This window comes from Sesamum indicum, linkage group LG3 (assembly GCF_026168435.1).
Source record: "Sesamum indicum cultivar Baizhima isolate 11 linkage group LG3, ASM2616843v1, whole genome shotgun sequence".
NCBI classification, from domain to species: domain Eukaryota; kingdom Viridiplantae; phylum Streptophyta; class Magnoliopsida; order Lamiales; family Pedaliaceae; genus Sesamum; species Sesamum indicum.
Genome location: NC_142659.1, coordinates 20,856,588 through 20,877,199, shown reverse-complemented (window position 1 = coordinate 20,877,199; position 20,612 = coordinate 20,856,588). Strand labels below are relative to the sequence as shown.

Here is a 20,612-nt window from a genome sequence, read left to right as displayed (position 1 = left end):
ACTGCCTTTAACCCCATCTGTTGCATTGTATGCAAACTAAAAAGGCCTAGGAGCAAGAATTATATCATAACAGCCGCCTCAAATTCAAATCTTGCAGTTTGTCGTCCTAAGAGCAGGCGCTTCATTCTGTAGGTTGGGGTGGGAGGAGCTGGGATTTATTCATTTTAAGAGTACTGCTTAATAGGCCTGACAAAGTCTACATAGATCTTTTTGAGAAGATCATCTAAAATCGCAGAATGCGTTAATACATCCTTTACTTTCCCCGAAGTTTCTTTTGCAATGGAAGCAAGGTCTATCTACATACGTCAAAAGAACTCAAGTCTGAAAAAATATTATACAGATTCTAGCGGAACTGAAACACTTGTTCTTCTACTCAAAGGCCACAACACAGTGTTATCATTCGTTTTTTATATCCAGTCAAACAATTCGGTTGCGCCAGCAGATTTTCTCATTATGCAGTTTCAAACGTTAAAAGCTGAAAAAAAAAAAAAAGGAAGGAAATAAGTCCTAACTAGAGAAAGTCTTGGACAACAGATACCATTCCCTTCTTCAGAGGTTAAACTTGGTATAAATACGATGAATGATGGGCAGGCACAGCTGTTGGAAGCCCACCACCATTGCGAGGAACACTGCTCAGATATGATTCACTCTCGACAACACTATCTGCAAACTGATAAAGATCAGAGGCAGATCCTCGACTTACATGACCAACTGATGATGTATTTGGTGCCCCAGCAAAGCCTTCCATGGATGTCGATGCCCTATACAAGCTAGTTAGCCCCAGAGATGGTTGACCAGCATACCTTTCGTTTATGGTAGAATCCCCTTGCCACACATAAGGATGAGAAGCACGATTCATAACATGCCCAGCCGTGTCGACCAGCACTCCCCCGTGGACTCCAGCATATGAACCTGATGAAAGGATGCCACCATGGCTTGCTGACATACCAGCAGCAACTCCAGGTGGGATCATACTTTCAGGCAGCAATCCTGCACTAGGCCCTCCGTAAACTACAGATGGGGAAGCAGAATAAGTACTGGCATGACCAGGAAGTCCACTATCCAACAAGTTTCTTCTGCTATCAACATGACCAGCAACCTTGTGCTGTTGTGGGCCATGACCTGTAATACGGGAACGTTTTCCTTCTTGGGTTTTTGACTTCTTTGATGTCTCGGTTTCACTTGCTTTTCTTTTGTGAGCTGATTTCCTATCAAACTCGGCAATATCCTTTTCTAAAGTTGCAATCTTTTCGTTGATTTGCCATCCAGGAAGCAGCTTTGCAGGATCAGTGTTGTGTCTTTCCAGACACTTGGTGATAGATTTCAGAGCAGCTAATTGCTTCTTATTTGCTTCATTCTGAAGGTAAGTTAACACAAGATAAACATCAAAAGGATGATTGACTGTAGAAAAAATGGCAAAAAAACTCAAAAACTTACAAGTGCAACTGCTGAACCCTGTGATCCTTTTTTTGGCTTCTTCCAAGATTCTTTAGATTCTCGTAGAAATGATGTTAAAACTGTTTGAGGGTTAAACCTCTCTTCTAGTCCAAAGGTATAAGCAATATCAACAGCATCTATTTCCATTTTATTCTTTATCATCCCCTCCACTGTTTCTGCAGATGTAACAGTAGATTTAGACTATGAAATTAATAACTAAACAAAAGGGTTGATTTACAAATCAAAGAAGAGTAACAACACGGCATGGCTAGGTAATATTGACTGCAAAATAATAAGCATGGACATGTGTGAGAGCAGAGGGGTGGCTTTTTATGTGCTCCAACCTTGCTTGTCCATTCATGGTTATGACATATTAAGCTATCAAAACATGTGGTAAGACAGGTCGGCAATGCTTAATATAAGAGGAGAAGTTTGAGCTTCCTGTTGGCAAGTTACTGTGATAGCTAACTGGCAAATAAACATAATGTGTCCTACATATAGATTCAAAAGGGTTCACAAATTAGAAGCACTGAGGAAACTCCATGAAATAACCTAATAAGATCCTTACTCCATGTAATATACCATTGGAGATTCTATCACCATAAGCCAAAGAAAATGACAAAGTTAAGATCAGCCAAAAAGGAAGAAAAGGAGTATGGCTCCAAATGAGGGAAGGAAGGATTCAGATTGCAAAAAGGTGGTGTTGGAATATTTGCTGCTTTTTACCCAATATTATGGCCTGTCTACCGCTTTTTACCCAATATTATGGCCTGTCTGCTGCTTTTTACCCAAGATTGTCAGCAAATAAGATCACATACAATATCAATTGGTCCACCAAATTAAGTGATCCGAAATCAGAGAAATCTAAGCACAAAAAAGGAAAAGGAGAAGTAAAGAGATGATGACATAATCTTATATATAGTTCCCTGTATGACAGATTAAAAGCAGGTCAAGAAACATAGAAGACACCTCAAGATGTGGAAGCAGCTAATGAAGTACGATAACAGAAAGCAGAGTGAGAAGAATGCAGAGAGCAAAAAGCTATATAATGGAGCCACACTGATGCGAGGCCGAAAATTTTGATAGAGAGAGCCTACCATACTGAAGATATTTAAGTCCTAGAGCATAATGAACAACAACATGCTAGTCACAGCAAATTTGGCTGTTATATGAAGAAAACACATCAAAACGGAAAAATGATCATACATAAACGTTGATAAATTGCCAAATTTTTCATGGCTGTGCTTTTTGTTTTTAAATCATTCTGCATATATAGACACCATCCCTGGTTCCGATTCAAAATTTATTATATTAACTGGGTGCTCGTTAAATTGTTCTTGATTCTATCTACAACCTTCTCACATCCCACTTCCCGAATACCGAGAGAGCACCTGATAGATTATCATAATTAACTTTGGGTCACAGACTCACATGAGCATGATAGTTAAGTGGACAAGGCAGTTCAAGTCCCTTAGACTGCCAAACACCTTAAGGATCTATATTTTCATTTTCTACTGTATGTTTATTCTATTTCCTAATAAGACCAAAACTGAAAAGAGCATAAAATTGACTTATCAACCTCCTCATCCAAAGGTCAGTAAACTGTATGCTCTCATACGTCAAAACAACAAGGTGTACCAGAATAACAGGTACATCCCATCCCATCCCATACCGTATATTTTGGAAGATTGTGTTGATACAAGGCCTTGATTAGCTGTACTTGTCTAGATAGACTACATTCCCCGTCTATTGGCTGGTAGTTAAAAATGTCAACATTGTTGGGCGTTTGACCTGGACCCCAAGAGACGACAAAAGTATGGGCCCATGGTACTATCCGATTGAAAAGTTTTGAGTAGTGGATGGACCATGGGCAACTAACTGCATTAGAATGTTTATAGAACTGTGGTCTCCAATGGGTGAGGGAAGGTGTTGGATGGCTTATAAGACCTTAAATAACTCCTACTAGCCAACATGGGTGTAAGAATTCTATGCCAGTTGGCTAGCACACAACCACGTTTGACAAGATCATTTAACTCAAGTTCTTATGCAATGACTGAAATGGATAGCCGGATTATATAAGGGACCTCTAGGATTCAATCAAGTTAAATCCAGTTAAATGCACGATTATGTGTAAGGAAAGTTCTTAGGACTTATGGAAAGTCAACAACAATATCAAGATAATAGAAACAGATTCTAGACATTCTTCTCCCGCTATACGAGAGGTCAGGACACAAGGAAAAATAATAGATCCGCACAGGATTGCCAATGCCTCTAAACCAAACTTTGGCCATTAAGATTCTTAGCCCTTATGGTAGCTAAACCCACTACATTTTAGTACTTCGAATTTTCGTGTAACCCAAAGTCTTTCTGTTGATTTCATTTCCAAGTAGATTTTCTATTTCCTCATAAGTTAATGTAGACCAAGTAACCAACAAGTGAAGCTTAGCCTATTGCATGGCGCTTTCCAGTAAAATAGTGTGAATCTATCAAAAATCAGATGCAGCGGCAACACAAACAACAATCAGACAATGTATAATTAAAGCTGACAATGTACAGTTAAACAAGGACGACATGCTAGATACGCAGTCCAACATGTCCACCAAATTCAAAGAAAAGAAAGCACCACCTGGAATTTTCTTCATTAGTGTCTGAGATTTCTGTAGTACTCCTATGATCTCCTTTGCATTGGCAGCAATCACCAAATCCCGGATATCCTCCCTCTTAAATGAGGCTGGGACCCCAAAACAAGCAACAAACAACAAAAGCCCCCTCGCATCGATCTGGCTAGCCTTGGCCACACCCCCTTCAAACACCAACCTCTTCCGCCACGCCAAGGCTGCTGTCTCTGCCTCCTCCCTCACTGCCTTCTCAATATCCAACACCCCATTATCATTTTCATTGGTAATATCCATCCCCATCATCAATAGAAAACACTCCAATATCAAAATTGATGCCTCACGAGCAGGAATCATTGGGGAGTCCCTAGTAAATGCCTTACTCCCCTGCAAAAAGAACTTACCCAAACATTCCAAAACAAGCTTTGGCGGGTTTGGCGCCAGTTTCAACGCCTTTGGCACTTCTTCCCGCAGCTTTGCGAGATGAGATAAGTTAGAAGCCAAGTATTTCCGAATGCCACGGCTACACATCATTTTGCAGAGGCCCTCGAGCTCCGATTTCGGCGGATTCTGCTCCTGTTGCTGTTTCTCCAACATTCTTTCCTCACACACATCAAGATTCGACAACGACGACGGGGCTACTGAAGAAGTACCCTGTGGGGTTTCCGGCGGCACTTTCGACAAAATAGCGACTTTGATGGAATCGAGGTGATTATGGAGGTCTTCATAGCATTCCTGAAAAGCCGTAATAGCGGCGGAGAGACCTTTTAGTTCGGAGACCGAATTGATAAAAAGCGGGGGCGATGGCACCGCCGGTGTAAGGGTTTCCAATTCTTGAGACTGAGGAGGGGTGTCTGATTGATGAATGGTCAGGGATGTGAGGTCTTGGGGTTCTTCTGGGGCTGGAGGGACGACGGAAGGACTAGCCTCCGCCGTGAGGGTTGGCGGTGTAACGGCTGCAACGGTGGTAGCCATAGGAATTCGAAGCAGATAGGCCCCAGGTTTGTTATGTTTAGGAGAATTTGTGTGGAAAAAGGGACTAAATAAGCCCTAAATTATTTCAATTTCTTTTATAGTAAATTATAGCTACCTACCATGCAATTTATCAATATTACAATTATTTCATACTTTCAAAAAAATTATAAATATTTTTAACATTAATAATTGTCTAATAAATATTCTATTATAACAATTTATTGTAAGAAGAATTTATAAGTATAAAAATGTCTATAAATTTTTAAATAACAAAAAATGTATTTATAATTTTAACAAGTCTTTCAAAAAATTCGTTGTAATTTATTTTTTTTAAATATAAAAAAGAGTCCTAAATGTCCCTTTTTAGGGCTCTTCTACTAAATTATTTTAATATTTAGAATATAACAAATATAAAATACTAAACAATAAAAATTTTAAACAAAGTCTTTTAATTAGAATTTAAGTTTTAGAAATAATTTTGTCAGGAATAATAAAATTTTATTATTATTTGAATAAATCAGAGAATTAATAAAAATGAAATATTTGTGTGTAAGAGAGAGAGAGTTGGAGAGGGAATACACAAAAAATAAATTAGAAATTAGAGAAGGTTAAAAAGTACTAAATTAAATAAATAGTTATTAATACCATAAAAGTTTTTTTCAATTAAAAAACTATAATTATTTTTCACTAATTTGAAATTTGTTTATAACATATTTCACTGAAATATGTTATAAAAGATATTGTCTTTGTAGTTTTAATATTTAGAAAAATAAGAGTAATTGTTTTATATGCGGTATTTTAACATGACTTGTTGATATATCGCTACATATAGAAAGGTAATTTGCATATTTACAGTATGTTTACAATATGATAAATTACATTTCTCGGTTGATACAACAGTTGAAGTAATGAAAATTTGTGAGTCGATGCTATCCAATATAAACAAACGTTGGGTGGCACATGTTGAGGGTGTTTTATGTCCTTTGTGACGGACATATGTTCGTACACCCAAAGGTGTATGAGAATTTATTTAAACAATCATAATCATTTATATATGAAAAATTCCGCATGTAAATGATTATAATTCTCTCACAACACAACTTGAGTTCCCACGAAAAAGTTCTCCACTCAGCAATCTGTACATTTGAGAAACAAAAGAGATACATTCAGGCAAAATCAGTTGGTCTCCTTCCCCAGGATTCAAGTGGTGGAGTTGAGTTTTAAGTGTCGAATGTCACTACTGCTCACTGAATAGGAATAGACCACAGTTGCTAGTAACCCTTGTTTCCGCGTATTCTAGCTCTCATGTCAACCTGCGAAGAAAGCAGAAAAGACCACGAGTTATAGATTTTAAAGGTGTTGACAGACTTGATATTATCTCAAAAGCCGAAAAATAATCAAAGAAGTAGTTTGGCTAGCTCATGTAAACATCAGGAAATGAATAGCTCATATTTTAATACCGGAAGCAAGCATAAAAAGGAAGAGAAGTTCTTCAGGTTTTCATTTGAAGGCCATCCACTTAAATAGTTCACCACATGATCAGGACACCTCGTACACGACCAGATCAGCACCGGGAAAAAGAGAAATTTTCACAATGTAATTCTGTTTTTGAGTTTGTGTCAGAATCTAATTTAACGTTATGGGCACAAAACTGTAATCAGACTGATGAGAACTTGGGGAGTGTTAAAGAAGTGGCAATGCACCGGGAGGTTTTATTTCAGGGTTAACATATTGCTCAGCAGTCAGCTCTCAACTTTCAGTCACTATATATAATCCACAGAAAGTAATCAAGCGCCATCCTCAATTTTCAGAATTTTAAAGATGAACTCCTCTGTCAATTCCAGCAGTGAAACAAAGTCTTACTAGCATTAGGGATACTTGCATAAACGCTCCACCGGCACAGGCGACCCTGAGTCTGTAGAAGATGACCAGTGTCTTCCAACTGTATGTATGGTGATCGAACAAGCAGTAGAACATATAGTTCGACCTTTACAGCTTCATCACTCAGACCAGTCCTCTTCAGCCATCATGAGATTTCCCAAGCTTGAACTGAACTAGGAACAACTTGATGAACCTTGTCCAATGTACACGTCCGTATGAGCATTTTGTACATGTATAAGCCCTTCAAGGATTGATAGGGTCTCACTACGAAGGGTCCCCCTAAATATAGGCATGGTCTAGATCCAACCATTTCCTGAATGAGACCCAGACCCAGAAAAGCAGAATATCCAGCAAAAAGAATACTGCTAAAGATTGATCTCTCTTAAGAAATTAAAGCCCACCGATGATACATCCTTCCCCTCTTCTTGCTAGAACCACACTAAGCCTAGGCCGCCACATCCTCCACCCGCCACTTTCCCATGTTCATCTACATTGGCCTCTACATCTAGCCCAGTTGTTCCTCACCTACCAACCTCTCTGTGCATCAAGGCACTTAATATTTCCCCCCCTCTCTCCACACCTACCTATTTCTCACTCTCTCGCTATACATTTCTTGATGTAAGGAATCTTTCGACAACCAACAAAAACACATAAACATATGAAATTTAAGCACCAGGCCTAGGTTAATTTGGGTCCAAGTAGAAATGAGCTTCCATATTTATGTCCAATCGCAGGCCACATAACCATCCAAAGTTATGTAATGTGAAACTGCAGGATAAGGAAGCAGCAGAAGAAAGAATCTTACAGAAACTTTGCCAGAGCTTGATTCTTGGGATCAGCTAATCATTTTAGTATAGTCTCAGACAGTATCATAAAGCTGCAGAAAGAACTTCTAGACAACCAACTTCTCTAAACCTAAAAAAGTTGCTAGGTTTACATCTAATATCTTCTAGCGAGAGGGAAACCCCTAGTACGGTCACCTCGGCGGTCACTGAGACCCATTGTTGAGAAGACAATTGAACAGTTGGGGAAGTCATCTTTTAAACAAAGATATAATGCATCTTGCCAACAAACATTCTCGTAGAAGCTAAGCAAGTAATTTCAACTTTTTAATCCATATTTTCTTCAAGTTGCAAACTCAAAACAAAAGTACTTGGCTTTCAAGTGTGGCTAGAACCTTTTACACATTTAATGGAAATCCATGCAGTGTTCTTGCATCAAATTGAGCAAAGATCAGTAATTCATGAGGCTGCTAAGAGCTGTCCATTAACATTTTTTAACAACAGCAACCAATGAGCTCAACAGAAAGTTAGAACCACAGTCACGTATAGAGCCAATAATTGTTAACTGAGAGCGGGTTTGAGAGAACAGCAAAACGGCTACTTTATTGCTTCAAAAAGTCGGAAAAGAGATAACTAGCTGTCTACTTCTCTAAAACCTCTCAAAAGGGCCAAAACTAAATAATAGCAGGAAATGCTCTCTTTTGAAGATTTAATGCAGACCAAAAGTTGCAAGAAACTTGAACACATAAGGCAAACAAATGAAGAATCAAACACAAGCAGGTCTCTACACTCAATCAGGGGAACTTAACATATCACTGGAGAATTAACTGTGATGATACTTGAACCGGAGTAACAAGAGTTAATTTACAAATAACAAGTATATAGATAGTTTCTTCTCACAACACTAGTTATAGCTTTCCTTCTCCTCTTTCACTCCAAATGAAGAAACCACATAAATCTGGAAACAATCAACAGAGAGGGAGAAAGAAGAACACATGCCTGTCCTCTCTTGCAGTTGAAATACGTTTCTCTTAAGCCCACGCACTCGCTGGAAATTTTCGGCGCCTTCTCTTTTGCACATTCTCTGTATGGCCGGTTCTCCACCTACATCAATTCATTCTACCATGAAAATTTCCAATTTTTAGAATTTAAACCGCTAATACTACAGTTTAATCCAAGGAAAAAACTTCAAAAAACATATATTTCAAGAAGATGGGTCCAAAATCTCGGCATAATACTTTCATGGCCAATCTTACTTCAGGACTTTTATGCTAAACTAACAATCAACCAAAGGCTAAAAGAAAAAACAATCAAGAAACAATAAAGGGTCTCTTGCACACCTTAACACAATCGGATTCGCTAAGGCACTTGACGAGTTCCATAGCCAGACCTTTGCAGGACTTCGCCATTTCTGATCTCTCTCGTTCTTTTATTTCTCTAAAACCTGTGTAGACTGTCTTCTTCTCTGGGTTTTTCTAGTTTCCTCGACATGGTTTATTGGGCTGTGTTATTCAGATTGGATTTGATATATCTTATTGGGTCTTGGCCCGTTTCTAGTTAACCTTTGGGCCCGAAAGTTCATCAATACAGGTGCTTCCAGCATTTCCAGGTGGGATACTATAAAAAGAGCCAAATGTGTCAATTTTTAACCAGTAATGTCGCTATTGAAAAATGAGATGAGATGGTAAACCAAGCAGGGCCATTGGATTTTCATTTTCAGATAAAAACTGAAGACTCCATCGTCCGTTCCCCAACCTCTCTTCTTTTACTTTTGATATTCTTGCTCACTGGGTTCGCATAAAGATTAAATTTTTGGCTCTATGGATGGATAAGCTGGTAGATTCATTTTTTGAGGCTAAGCTTTTTAGCAAAGACAAGAAAAGAAAGAAAACAAAGAGGCCCATAAATTCTTTATCTTTTTGTGTGAATATTTAAGGTGCGATATAAATATCACACAGACAGCACGCTATAAAGACAGGTTGAGAGTTGATTCCATGAGAAATGGCGGATACTACTAGAACAAAAACATTAACCACAACTACAAAAAAAACAGCTGCTTTCCTTGAAGCCAAATCCTTTTCCTCTAGTACCCACAAATTCACTATCTGCTTTTCCCATAATTCCCACCTCCTTATTTCCCCATTTTTCTTCAACTTTTTCTTCTAACAGTGGTTAATGAAGAATCCCTTTGAGTTGGAAAAGAATCCCATTTATCAAAATTGAAGCTTTTGCTGGAATTTTTTGAATTTTTTCTACATTTTTATTGAAGCAGCAGATTTTTTGTTAACATAGAATTCAAAAAATGGCTGTTGCTATGGCTTCCAGTGGGAGTAATTTTGGGCTCTATGGCAACTTGAAAGCAATGGAGAAGCAACCCAGTTCAAGGGCAACTACTTTCATATGCTCTTTTGGCTTGGATCCAGTTCAGCTGCCATGCATCATTCCCAGGAGGAGGTAATTCATTTATCTGTCTCTCTCTCTCTGTTTTTTTTTTTTTTTTCTAATTTCTAATTCATTTATCTGTTGAGTGTATATGTATATGGGTGTTGATGTATTTGACCAATGCTTGCTACGAGATGATGTATTAATGTTACTATGTAAAATATTCGATTAGATTTGGACCCTCTTGAAGATTTGAGTTTACTCACCTCATGTCTTTAATCCCAAAGTGCACTATATTGCATATGAGCTTCATTTCTGTTACGCTCTTTCATTGTTTGAAATTGGTTTGATTAGTTTCAGTTCTTAGGTTAGATGTAATAGCTGAAACTAACGTGTGTTCACAGGTGACATAATTAGTACACTTTTGATGATAAACACATTTCAAGATCTTGCACAAGATTTTATTGTGTTTGGCTAATAGGAATTTTCAATTTATTCTGTATAAAACCACATTAATTCAAGTTGCATAGTAACCAATACTTCCAGTGTCCATGGATAGTTGACTTTTTGCTATATTGCGGCGTATCCAAATGCTGATGTTAGATACCTAATGTAGTTCCTCCAACTGGAGCTTAATCTCTGGCTGGCTGAATTATTCGTTGAACTGAGTAAGTTCGGTCGGCGCAATCAACTGTAGAAGTACAGTTTGCTGATTTTTGTTTACGCGTGAATGTAAATTTCACCGGTTATTTGGTTTTTTGTTCAAGTACATGTTACTTGATTGTCGTTTTATGTTCTGCTATTTCTACGTGTCAGCTTATCATCTTCAACGAGTACATTTATATCAAAAGCATCACCAACTCCAGCTGTGGAGGTAGCAAATGTCGAATAATGCTTTTCTTTCCAATTCAAATCACTTTGTTACTCCTAATTTTACCTTTCATCGCTGGAATTTGGAACAGAATGGAAGTAGTCAGGAGACTGATGCAGTTCCGACGCCTATTGTTATAATAGATCAAGATTCAGATCCAGATGCCACTATTGTCGAAATCACCTTTGGGGACCGACTTGGGGCTCTCCTCGACACAGTATGACACTTCTCTATCTAGTTTCAAATTCTCATTTCTTGTTTCCAAATACTGAGACTTTTCAGTAGCTGGAGTCAAGAAAGATCTAATGTTAGATTATCTGCGCTAATATGCTAAAGAAATTCAGTGATCATTTAAAGATTGCTGGTAATCCATTTCAGATGAATGCTCTTAAAAGTCTTGGCCTGAACGTAGTCAAGGCAAATGTATATCTCGATTCTTCTGGCAAACACAACAAGTTTGCTATCACTAAAGCGTAAGTTCCTGCTTATGCTACTTTCTACATTTCTGAGCTGTTGTTTACTAATTTAGGCATTCTGTTTGATTTACAATATTGTGCTTCTCTGCTAAAATGTGTATCGAGGAAGTTTGGTATATGAAAGCAATATTCAGAATCATTGCGAAGTCTCTTTGTCGCATGCTAAGGAAGGTTTCAGATAGAACTTCATCAATGAACTTTGGTCATCAAAGGCAGTTTATCATGAATAGTTGAATTTTGGTTCTTGTCATTTCTCTGTCCTTATTTTCATGAACATTCCCGTGTTTAGAGTACATGATTACAAGCATCAAAGTCATATTTTCTCAACTTCTCTCCCGAAGCTCTTGCTTGTCAAGAATAGAAGAAACTTGTTATAACTTAACCATTATTATTGTTCAATTAGTAGTCATGTCAATAGTGAAGAAATAATGCCATAGAGAACTTGGAACTATTTATTTTGAGGCCATGCTTCAAACCTGATGAGGAACTTTTGTCTTATACATGATTTTTCTTATTTCGAAATTTATAATCTAAGTATCATTCGCACCATATTAAGCTGTTTCTCTGTAATTTTTGTTACTGCATGCGCTGGTCTCCAGTTCAACAGGGAGGAAGGTTGACGAACCAGAGTTGCTCGAGGCAATTCGTTTGACAATTATCAACAATCTGCTCGAGTATCACCCGGTATTCTTCCTATCTAAGTCCTTTGGAGTTGTGTAATCACTGATGTGATACCTCTTTCAGCGGGTTTATCTGCCTTAAAAGATGTTGATTAATTTTTCAGGAGTCAAGTTCTCAGTTAGCTATGGGGGCTGCATTTGGCGCGACACCACCAAGTGAAAAGGTATGATCCCATTGCTTCATTCAGTAAACAAATCTAGCTTTAAACATTAAAGTTCATTGACTAAAAGCTTAGCTCATAAGGAGTACAAATAAAATTATGGAATGGCTCATACAACCTTGTAGGCAACAAAATGGAAATCCAAGCCAATCTATCAGTTATTCCCACCTTAATGTGACTGATTTGTATTCGTATAATATCAAATTGATGCTAAATTAATGTTATAGGGTAAGTTCAGACCATGATACAAAAATGCATTTTTAAATTCCATGTTATTCACTTGTTAGTCATTCACACGTTTAATGCAGGTAGATGTGGGTGTAGCCACACATATCCATGTCTATGACGACAGTCCTGAACAAAGGTAAAGCGAATAATTTGAGAAAATCAGTGCTCTCGTGAGTTGATAGCTCAATCCTCTTTGGAACTCGCTTGTTAAAGGGTTGAATCTTGAAACACAATTTTTCAATTTTTGCAGCCTGCTCGTCGTAGAGACGGCTGATCGTCCTGGATTACTTGTGGATCTTGTAAAGATCATAACTGACATAAATATTGCTGTTAAATCAGGAGAATTTGATACTGAGGTAAAGATTGGCTTCATACGATTCACTACCTCCGCCTATTTCTTGGGTCTCATTAAATTGTAGAGCAGCTTAATTTTGTTGCTTGAAAACATTTCTTTTTCGCATGCAGGGCCTGTTGGCTAAGGCAAAATTTCATGTAAGCTACAAGGGCAAAGCCATCATCAAGCCTCTTCAACTGGTACACCACTTCATCACCCAAGAATTTACCAGTCATAGTCTATTACATCATGCTTTGTCGAATCAGTTTTTGACTAGACTTGTAAAACACGGCAGGTTCTTGCAAATAGTCTGCGGTACTTCTTGAGGACACCGAGCACAGAGGAAGGGAGTTTTTGATACATCTGCGGAAGATTGCCGTTAGTAAAACCTTCTGTTCAAGGATGCATCTTTCTGCATATTCTAAGAAACTCTTTATCTAAAAAGATCGCTGTCAACAGCGAGAAGGATGCTTCCAAGCATACTTGTTTATCAGCATTGTCGTTGTAATGATATCTGAAAAGTTGCTACTCAACATGGCCAGATTAAGTTCTAAAAGTGACATTCTCATCACAAATGGAAGATCCATTTTTCGAAATATCCTGCAATTGTGCCTTATTACTTGTGGTGCAATGCCTCAGAAAAGCAAAAAGTTGACAATCAAAACAAACATCTCTTACAGAAGCTACTAATTTGAGACTCCAAATTGACATTTCACCATTACAGGTAAGAGGAATTCCAAATGGAACTCCACTAGACTCTGTGCTCCCTTCCTTCATACCATTGCTGGTTTCTTTCGTGGAGTCCACTGTATGTGACATGGTTTATGTAAAAGGAAGTTCTTGTATGCAAATGACCAGGCCAACACTTGTTGGCACAACCGGTAAGAACGAATGATTTTCAATTATTGGGTTCAATTGCTTAATTGTGTTGGCACGTCAATCGGTAAGAACGAATGATTTTCAATTATTGAGTTCAATTTCTTAATTGTGTTGGCACCTTCATGATGGTGATTGGAGTTGAAACTTTCAAAACTATAAAATATCAAAGTAGAGGGGAGGAATGAGTGGCTAAAAATTCTCATCTACACAAAGTGCAGTGAATGAATAGTGATGGACGCAAAAGATAAGGCTGCACATTGTATTTTGATTTCTTACCTCATTTGGCAGCACATTTTTGTTTAGAATATGCTTAGGAATGATGATGCAAAAGAAGAGGATAAGGAGGCCATGACGGAGATTTATATAGTCCACAGGCTTTGGGAAGAGGAATAAGCCTCCACTTTATCCCATCCCATCCCATCATTTTGTCAAAAATGAATATTCTGCACAACCTAATGTCATATCCAACACTTGATCATTTTTTTTTTGGTTTCTGTCAAGAATATATTCAAGTGAAGAATGAAGAAACTCAACTGTTAGACCACTGTACTGATAATAAAATTAAATCATGTTGGTTGTGCGATTCGAAATACATGAATATAATATTTTTTATGTTCAATTCATGTTAACAAAACTCATGAGATTGTGTGGATGACAAATCAACCCCATCTCCAAGTTGTGGAGTACATCGAATGGCTTCGGGATTTCTTGGTTAGTGGGGTTCCTACCAATGATTTTCCTTCTAGAAATATCGAAATTGCAGTGAAAATAATAACTTGCATATGTAAAAATATGTTTTTTCAGGGGGTGAAGTGCAATTCACCCTAAAAAAGTTGTGGGTTTTTTTTTTTTTTTTACCATGTACTATGTTTTTTATTCATAGTTTTAAATTAATCGAAACAGTCTATTTATATATAAGAAATTAGGAAACAGACAGACTTACGTATCGTAGGAATATCGAACTATGTCTACAATCGTGTTCAACTGAGTTTTCCACGTAAAATTGGTGCAAGTGGGCATAATTAAGTCCAATTGTTGCGTCTGAAATTGGAAAAACTTCTAAATTTCGGTGCCTGCAATAACTTTTATTTTTGTGGCGGAAATAAATTATAAAAAAAGTATATATTAAGCAGTATTGAAAATTGAGATATCTAAAAATAAAAATAAAAAAGGAAAAAAAAATTGAAGTTTGAATGTTTGAAAAAAATAATTTAATATTTGCAAGTTTACCAATAAGTTGTAGAAGATAGTAGGAACCTTTTGACTTAATTTAAACAATTTAAAAGCAAAATTTTATAAATAAAAAACACTATTTTCACTTTAATTTCGATAGAAAAATGATAAGCACTTATTTTAAGTAGTTATGGAACATCCCTAAGAATTAAAATAAATGCGTAAATAACACATAGGACCTTTTTTACTTTAAAGATTTGGATAATTAGTATTACTTTATTCCACACTATAAATGATAGAGAAGTAGAATAAGATTTAAATCTTGATTTAATTTTGATAGGATGCTTTCATTACGTCATTTAATATATTTAAATTTAAATAGTAATTCTACATATAAGATAATTCTAAATCAACAAATATGTCAAGAAGAAATAAAAAAACTAAGAAATCACTATAGAAAGCTAAAAGCGGATAAACAATCATATTTATAAGACTCTAACCAGCAATTTTTTGGTTATGAAGTTTCAACTATACCGTTCGAGTAAGACCTTATTGGCAATTTAAAGAATCATAATTGATCGTTACATTTTGTATTTATGTCGAGGAATAAGTAAAAGGGGTGAAAAATAAATTAATTAAATACTCAATTAGAAATTGAATGGTAAAAGTTCACTTGCATTTGATCATCATACACAACACCTCAAGCTTAATTTTTTTTTTTTTTTTTGCACAAATTTCGAATTTGCAAAACTTAGTTACAAGATTGAAAAAATATGGATAAATAAATTTAAATGAAAATGTTACAATTCCTGAAAATGAAAACTATGCCCTGATTTTTCTCACAAACTACGATTCTAAAAATTTATTTTTGAATGTAGATATGTAATCTCTTTCATATTTATGGATGCAGATTACGGGTCACCTTGAAACTTAGCATTACGACATTGAAAGTTTGTAATCAAGAAAAGATAAGGAATCTTACGATTGTACCACTTCGTCATGGTCAAAAGTTTTGGACTTAATGCTATATCTTATTGTATGCGTGTAGGTGTATGTAATCAAGTCTTAGAAGCTCTTTTTTATAGACATGGGCTAGGGTTTTGTCTTGCATTCAGTGGACTTGAACCCTATTGATGAGTGTTGAGTTCATCAAAATTATTCTTTTACTAGAATTTGCGAAAGTAGTGAATAGGGCCGAATCCACAAAGATTGATTTCAAATTAATTCCTTTAAGAGCGGAAGTAAAAAAAGGGATTTTTACTACATCTAAAATTAACTAGAATAAAACACTTAAAAGGGGGGTAAATATGAGGAAACATTCCAATTAAAGACATGATCATGCTCAATTCCACGGTTGATCATAGATGCAAATATGACAATAATTCATAATAGATAAATTGGTTATGGTCATTAGCAACCTCATCTTTTCTTACCTTGTCGATAGTCAAGAAACTTCCGTCAACTAAATCCCCAATTAGTAAACAACTTTGGGAACGTTTTCAAGATTTAATTTACCGACAACATTAAGAACTAGAAAGACCCAATTCCAGTCAATAAATTCCTACGATGATTCATTTAAGTTAGACTGTGCATTCCCCAAAACATAATCGAAAATATCTATATAATCAATTATGTTGCGTTACCACTAGTTTTTTAACTAAACAAACAATTACGGATTTGCAAGTTCAATTGGTTAGGCAAATATTCTTGACAATGAATAACGGTAACTATCATTCATAAATCAGGATTATTTGTAATAAAACTATAAAGAACAACACAAATACCCATATGAATGAAAATAGAAAGCATAAATTAGATTTTCATAACTCATTAGAATTAAGCATTTACCAAGCCTTCACCCGAAATTAAAAGAACTAGTCTAGCATGCTAATGAGAGAATAAATAAAAGAAAAGAGAAATATTATAGAAAAAAACGCAAAGAAAATCCCCCAAAGATCAGAGATCAAAAGATCAAAAGATATCTATATTGTGAATTACATCACATATATATACTAACTAGTTACCTAATTCTACTAGAAGTAAAAAAGGTAAATTCTTAATTAAACTAAAAGGCTAAAAGAAATAAAACTATTGTTCTAAATGAATTCCTCCAACAAAATTGGCTTCCAATCATCAAAATGTTATCCCAATCAGCTTCAAATCTTTCCAAAAATTGAGTCTTGGACCTTCCTTTTGCAGCCATATTCCTGCAGGGTTAGGTGTGGGCACACCTAACTCTTCTTTCTAATCTGTTCGCATGTTGATTTTGGCTTATTTTTTTCCTTTTTTATTTCATCAATTCGTTATAGGCTAATGCTGCAATATGATACTTGATTAGGAGCACTTTGACCACAAAAGAAAGCAAAATATCACTTAAAATTAACAAAAAATACACTCCTGTCACCTGTGGGTTCTATGGACCATCTTGATGAGCCAATTTAAACATGTATGAGCTCGATTGATCAATCCAAAAAAAAAATTATATTTGATCTTGAATCAATTTGATAAAAATGCATAAAACTCAAATTTCGTACGTGCTTATTGCAAATTTATTATTTGCATTATGAACTTTAAGATAATTTATTTTAAAAAAAGTCGATGTCAATAAATATTATGTTCTGATTTAATAATAGCTATCTTTCTACTTTATTCGTAGTCATTAATTAAGTATAAATACTTCATATCATTGAGTAGTATACTAATTGCTATAGTTGTTGGATATTAAAATTATTATATGATTGTAATCGATTTATTAGGACGTGATTGTATATTTATTTACAGAATTGCCCTTGGCCCAAAATGTAATTCAACTAGTGGAGGGCATATCCAACAGCCCATAAATAAAGCCCATACCTCCATTTAAACTTTGTCTTCTTCCTCTCAAAAAGGGCAAAAAATTAAAATATTATCAGCTGTGCCCTCCCATCAGCAAGGAACTGTTTGGTTATGAATTTCAACTAAAATCCAAACAAATCAAGAAAAGGAAATAAATAAAAATAAAAAAAATGAAAAAGCCCATCATCTGATCCAAACATGATCCTCACCCTCTCTTTTTCTTTTAAAATTTTCTTGGGAAACTAAATTGTCCTTATGGCTATTGTTTGATTAACTTCAATATAAATTGAGGGGTATGGGGGTCACAATTTGATTCAGTCACACATTGGGCATTTTTGAGAGAGGGAGAGCAAAAGAGAAGAGAAATGGCATCTGCAGCAGCTGGTAGAGGAGCACAAACCATGAATTCTATGTATTTTAAGTAAGTTTTATTTTCTATATAAGCTTAGTCAATTTATATTCCCTATATGCATATTTTTAGTGTATATTTATATATTACATTCACATGTCGATCGTTAAATTATTTTCTAACGACAACGTACGTGTTATTTACTCTATCCAATTTGTTTGCGTTTTAAGGAAAACGTTTTCTCATTTTTTCTAATGTTTCGGTTAGAGCTTGGGATTATGTAATTTCGAATGGAGAAATAATTTATTTTATTTTTCTCATTGTGCATTTCAAGATTAAGAAAAAAAAAAAAAAAAGAAGCTTTAACTTATTTGTAGTTTTTTTTTTTTTTTAGGGATAAGGCTGATTACATACAATTTTGAGGTTAGGTCTAATTATACGAATACATCCTGTTCAGTGTGAATTACAAGTTTAGACCTCGAGATACTGTTGATGTAATGCAACTCAAATGGCTTTTGTATTAGTTGTTTTCTTAAGAATGTGGTTATGTAAATTACAGTTATAATTTCAAGAAGTGTACTTATAATTTTGTAAAATATAGAGGGTATTTGTGTCATTAATAGACCTAATTAATTCAGTGAGTGCTGATGTAATTTACCATTAATTATACCTATTTAGTGATATATTTAAAAAAAAAACTTCTATATATGTTGGACATTTAACATACTTGGAAATAATTATTTACTAACAATTTACATCTTAAGAATTATTGTAACTTTTAAGTTTCTTGGTAGACAAAGTTCAATTACATACCTACAAAGTTCAGCTACCATTTTTTCATGTATATCAATAAAATGTAATTGAATAATAAGTGATTTTATTTTTTAAAAAAATGCTTGTCTGATATGGATATAAATTTATTTCAATATTTTACATATATGACAATGTGATTGTTCCGAGTCGAAAGCCTAATAATATAGCTTTCTTTCTGACAATAAAGACGAAATCAAAGTGGTTGATTGCTATATGGTCAAAGTTTGGGTCGATTGTTAGAAAATATAATATTATTGACAAAATGAAAGGAATTGTATGTTATGTTCGATAAATTAGTGTTTTTGAGATTCTGGACCCATTATTTTTTAATTTGCTGCATTGCATCATATAATTTTAGTCTCAGGCCTTAATTTTATTAAATTTCTGATAAAAATAGCATGTGCATGAAATATGCATCATTAAGTCTTCAGGGCATTAAGGTTGTTCCGGTCAGAAAATTTAACAGGATTAAGGCTTGAGATTAAAGCTTTATAATTTTTTTGGAGTCATGGGATGCAATGTAGTAATGAGACAAAAATCATAAAAGACTAATTTGTGGTATGTAAATTGCAGATTTTCTTGACGAAATGTATAGGTGATAATATTAACATTATCACTTACAATAGAAACTTATTTCGTATTTTGATATCTCATGCACTAATAAGAAGAATAAAATAACTAAATTACCCCTATCTATGTTCGTTTTTGTCGTAGGCCAATCCTGAGGAAAGCCTACCATAGGAAGAGTGGGTCTCCGGATATGGTGAGCGATACAATGAAGTTGAACGGGGATGAAATGAAGCATAAGGCGACTGTCGCCACAGGAAATGGCGACGCGACTTGGTGGGTCCCAGACGATCGAACCGGAATCTATTACCCTAAAGGGCAGGAGAAGGTGATGGAAGATGTTCCTCAAGGGTCCGGAAAGGGTTTCGATACAATTAACTGGTTTAATTGAACTCAATCAATAATGCAACGAATTCTTTAATTCGTTGCTAGTATGTTCATCGTACATATACATATTTCCATGTACCCTAAGTTACGTCTTCTTTGTTGAAATAAAATTGCATCATCTTATAGTATAATAAATTTAAATAATTTTATAATGTTGCAATTTTTTTTTCTTAATTCTTTTAAATAAAATTATGGCACGTCATTATGTCATGAGTGCATCGATATTTATAATTAAATAAAACTATAGAATAATCCATCAACCATGGTCCTAATTTATAATTTGAGCTAAATCTTTTTATTTTCATGAGGCCAGTTATTTATGGGATACGCTTTTGATCTTGACTTGCACAATTACATAACAACGTTTAGGTCCAAAATTCAATCCAATTTTTCTCATATATTGGTTTCAAATTCCAGACTCCAATTGGACCGGATGAACTAATAGGCCCAGTTTGGAATAAACTGCTATTCTCCAATACATACTATTACGGTGTTTACAATAACTTCTACTCTTTATAATCAAAATAAATTATAGAAAAAAATTTAAATTAAAAGAGTAGAAAAACGAGTATTTTGCGAATAAAATTTAAAAATAAAAAAATTTAAAGTTACAAGGTAATTATAGCTTTTAACTTTAAATAATCTTTAAGCAATTCAAAATTAGAAACTATAAAATAAAAACACTCTTATCAGCTTATTTTCAACAATAAGCGAATAAACGCTTAAAGTAAATGTTTGATTTAATATAATTTTAGTGACAAGAATTTTTAGATTGTCATAATAAAAT

At 35.1% G+C, this 20,612-nt stretch overlaps 4 protein-coding genes across 4 annotated transcripts; 2 read left to right on the top strand and 2 right to left on the bottom strand.

The window, feature by feature from the left end:
• Positions 1 to 311: 311 nt before the first annotated feature.
• On the bottom strand, positions 312 to 5,101 carry FRI (FRIGIDA-like protein). The gene is made up of 3 exons (XM_088878038.1): positions 4,064 to 5,101; positions 1,438 to 1,613; positions 312 to 1,357 (listed from the first exon to the last, which is right to left on the bottom strand). The coding sequence occupies exons 1-3, from the start codon at positions 5,025 to 5,027 to the stop codon at positions 557 to 559; spliced, it is 1,941 nt and encodes a 646-aa protein (XP_088734164.1). The 5' UTR covers positions 5,028 to 5,101; the 3' UTR covers positions 312 to 556.
• Positions 5,102 to 6,052: 951 nt separating this feature from the next.
• Positions 6,053 to 9,384, bottom strand: LOC105158265 (cytochrome C oxidase assembly factor). The gene is made up of 3 exons (XM_011074954.3): positions 9,031 to 9,384; positions 8,690 to 8,794; positions 6,053 to 6,340 (listed from the first exon to the last, which is right to left on the bottom strand). Exons 1-3 carry the CDS (start codon positions 9,097 to 9,099, stop codon positions 6,299 to 6,301), a joined length of 216 nt encoding a protein of 71 aa, XP_011073256.1. The 5' UTR covers positions 9,100 to 9,384; the 3' UTR covers positions 6,053 to 6,298.
• A 303-nt stretch (positions 9,385 to 9,687) lies between these two features.
• On the top strand, positions 9,688 to 13,418 carry LOC105158264 (ACT domain-containing protein ACR11). Its single transcript, XM_011074952.3, has 10 exons — positions 9,688 to 10,144; positions 10,889 to 10,946; positions 11,035 to 11,160; positions 11,322 to 11,416; positions 12,019 to 12,103; positions 12,204 to 12,263; positions 12,569 to 12,624; positions 12,739 to 12,844; positions 12,954 to 13,022; positions 13,118 to 13,418. The coding sequence occupies exons 1-10, from the start codon at positions 9,993 to 9,995 to the stop codon at positions 13,178 to 13,180; spliced, it is 870 nt and encodes a 289-aa protein (XP_011073254.1). The 5' UTR covers positions 9,688 to 9,992; the 3' UTR covers positions 13,181 to 13,418.
• Positions 13,419 to 17,988: 4,570 nt separating this feature from the next.
• Positions 17,989 to 19,948, top strand: LOC105158508 (F-box/RNI superfamily protein). Its single transcript, XM_011075292.3, has 2 exons — positions 17,989 to 18,130; positions 19,586 to 19,948. The coding sequence occupies exons 1-2, from the start codon at positions 18,075 to 18,077 to the stop codon at positions 19,827 to 19,829; spliced, it is 300 nt and encodes a 99-aa protein (XP_011073594.1). The 5' UTR covers positions 17,989 to 18,074; the 3' UTR covers positions 19,830 to 19,948.
• Positions 19,949 to 20,612: the final 664 nt, after the last annotated feature.

Excerpts from the sequence above, each read along its gene's own strand:
- FRI (XM_088878038.1), bottom strand. The coding sequence starts at position 5,027 with ATGGCTACCACCGTTGCAGCCGTTACACCGCCAACCCTCACGGCGGAG. Across the intron at positions 1,614-4,063 it reads ACTAATGAAGAAAATTCCAG|AAACAGTGGAGGGGATGATA; the intron begins GTGGTGCTTTCT and ends TTACATCTGCAG. Across the intron at positions 1,358-1,437 it reads AGGGTTCAGCAGTTGCACTT|AATGAAGCAAATAAGAAGCA; the intron begins GTAAGTTTTTGA and ends ACTTACCTTCAG.
- LOC105158265 (XM_011074954.3), bottom strand. The coding sequence starts at position 9,099 with ATGGCGAAGTCCTGCAAAGGTCTGGCTATGGAACTCGTCAAGTGCCTT. Across the intron at positions 8,795-9,030 it reads GCGAATCCGATTGTGTTAAG|GTGGAGAACCGGCCATACAG; the intron begins GTGTGCAAGAGA and ends GAATTGATGTAG. Across the intron at positions 6,341-8,689 it reads TCAACTGCAAGAGAGGACAG|GTTGACATGAGAGCTAGAAT; the intron begins GCATGTGTTCTT and ends CTTTCTTCGCAG.
- LOC105158264 (XM_011074952.3), top strand. The coding sequence starts at position 9,993 with ATGGCTGTTGCTATGGCTTCCAGTGGGAGTAATTTTGGGCTCTATGGC. Across the intron at positions 12,104-12,203 it reads ATCTGCTCGAGTATCACCCG|GAGTCAAGTTCTCAGTTAGC; the intron begins GTATTCTTCCTA and ends TTAATTTTTCAG. Across the intron at positions 12,845-12,953 it reads CAGGAGAATTTGATACTGAG|GGCCTGTTGGCTAAGGCAAA; the intron begins GTAAAGATTGGC and ends TTTCGCATGCAG.
- LOC105158508 (XM_011075292.3), top strand. The coding sequence starts at position 18,075 with ATGGCATCTGCAGCAGCTGGTAGAGGAGCACAAACCATGAATTCTATG. Across the intron at positions 18,131-19,585 it reads ATGAATTCTATGTATTTTAA|GCCAATCCTGAGGAAAGCCT; the intron begins GTAAGTTTTATT and ends TTTTTGTCGTAG.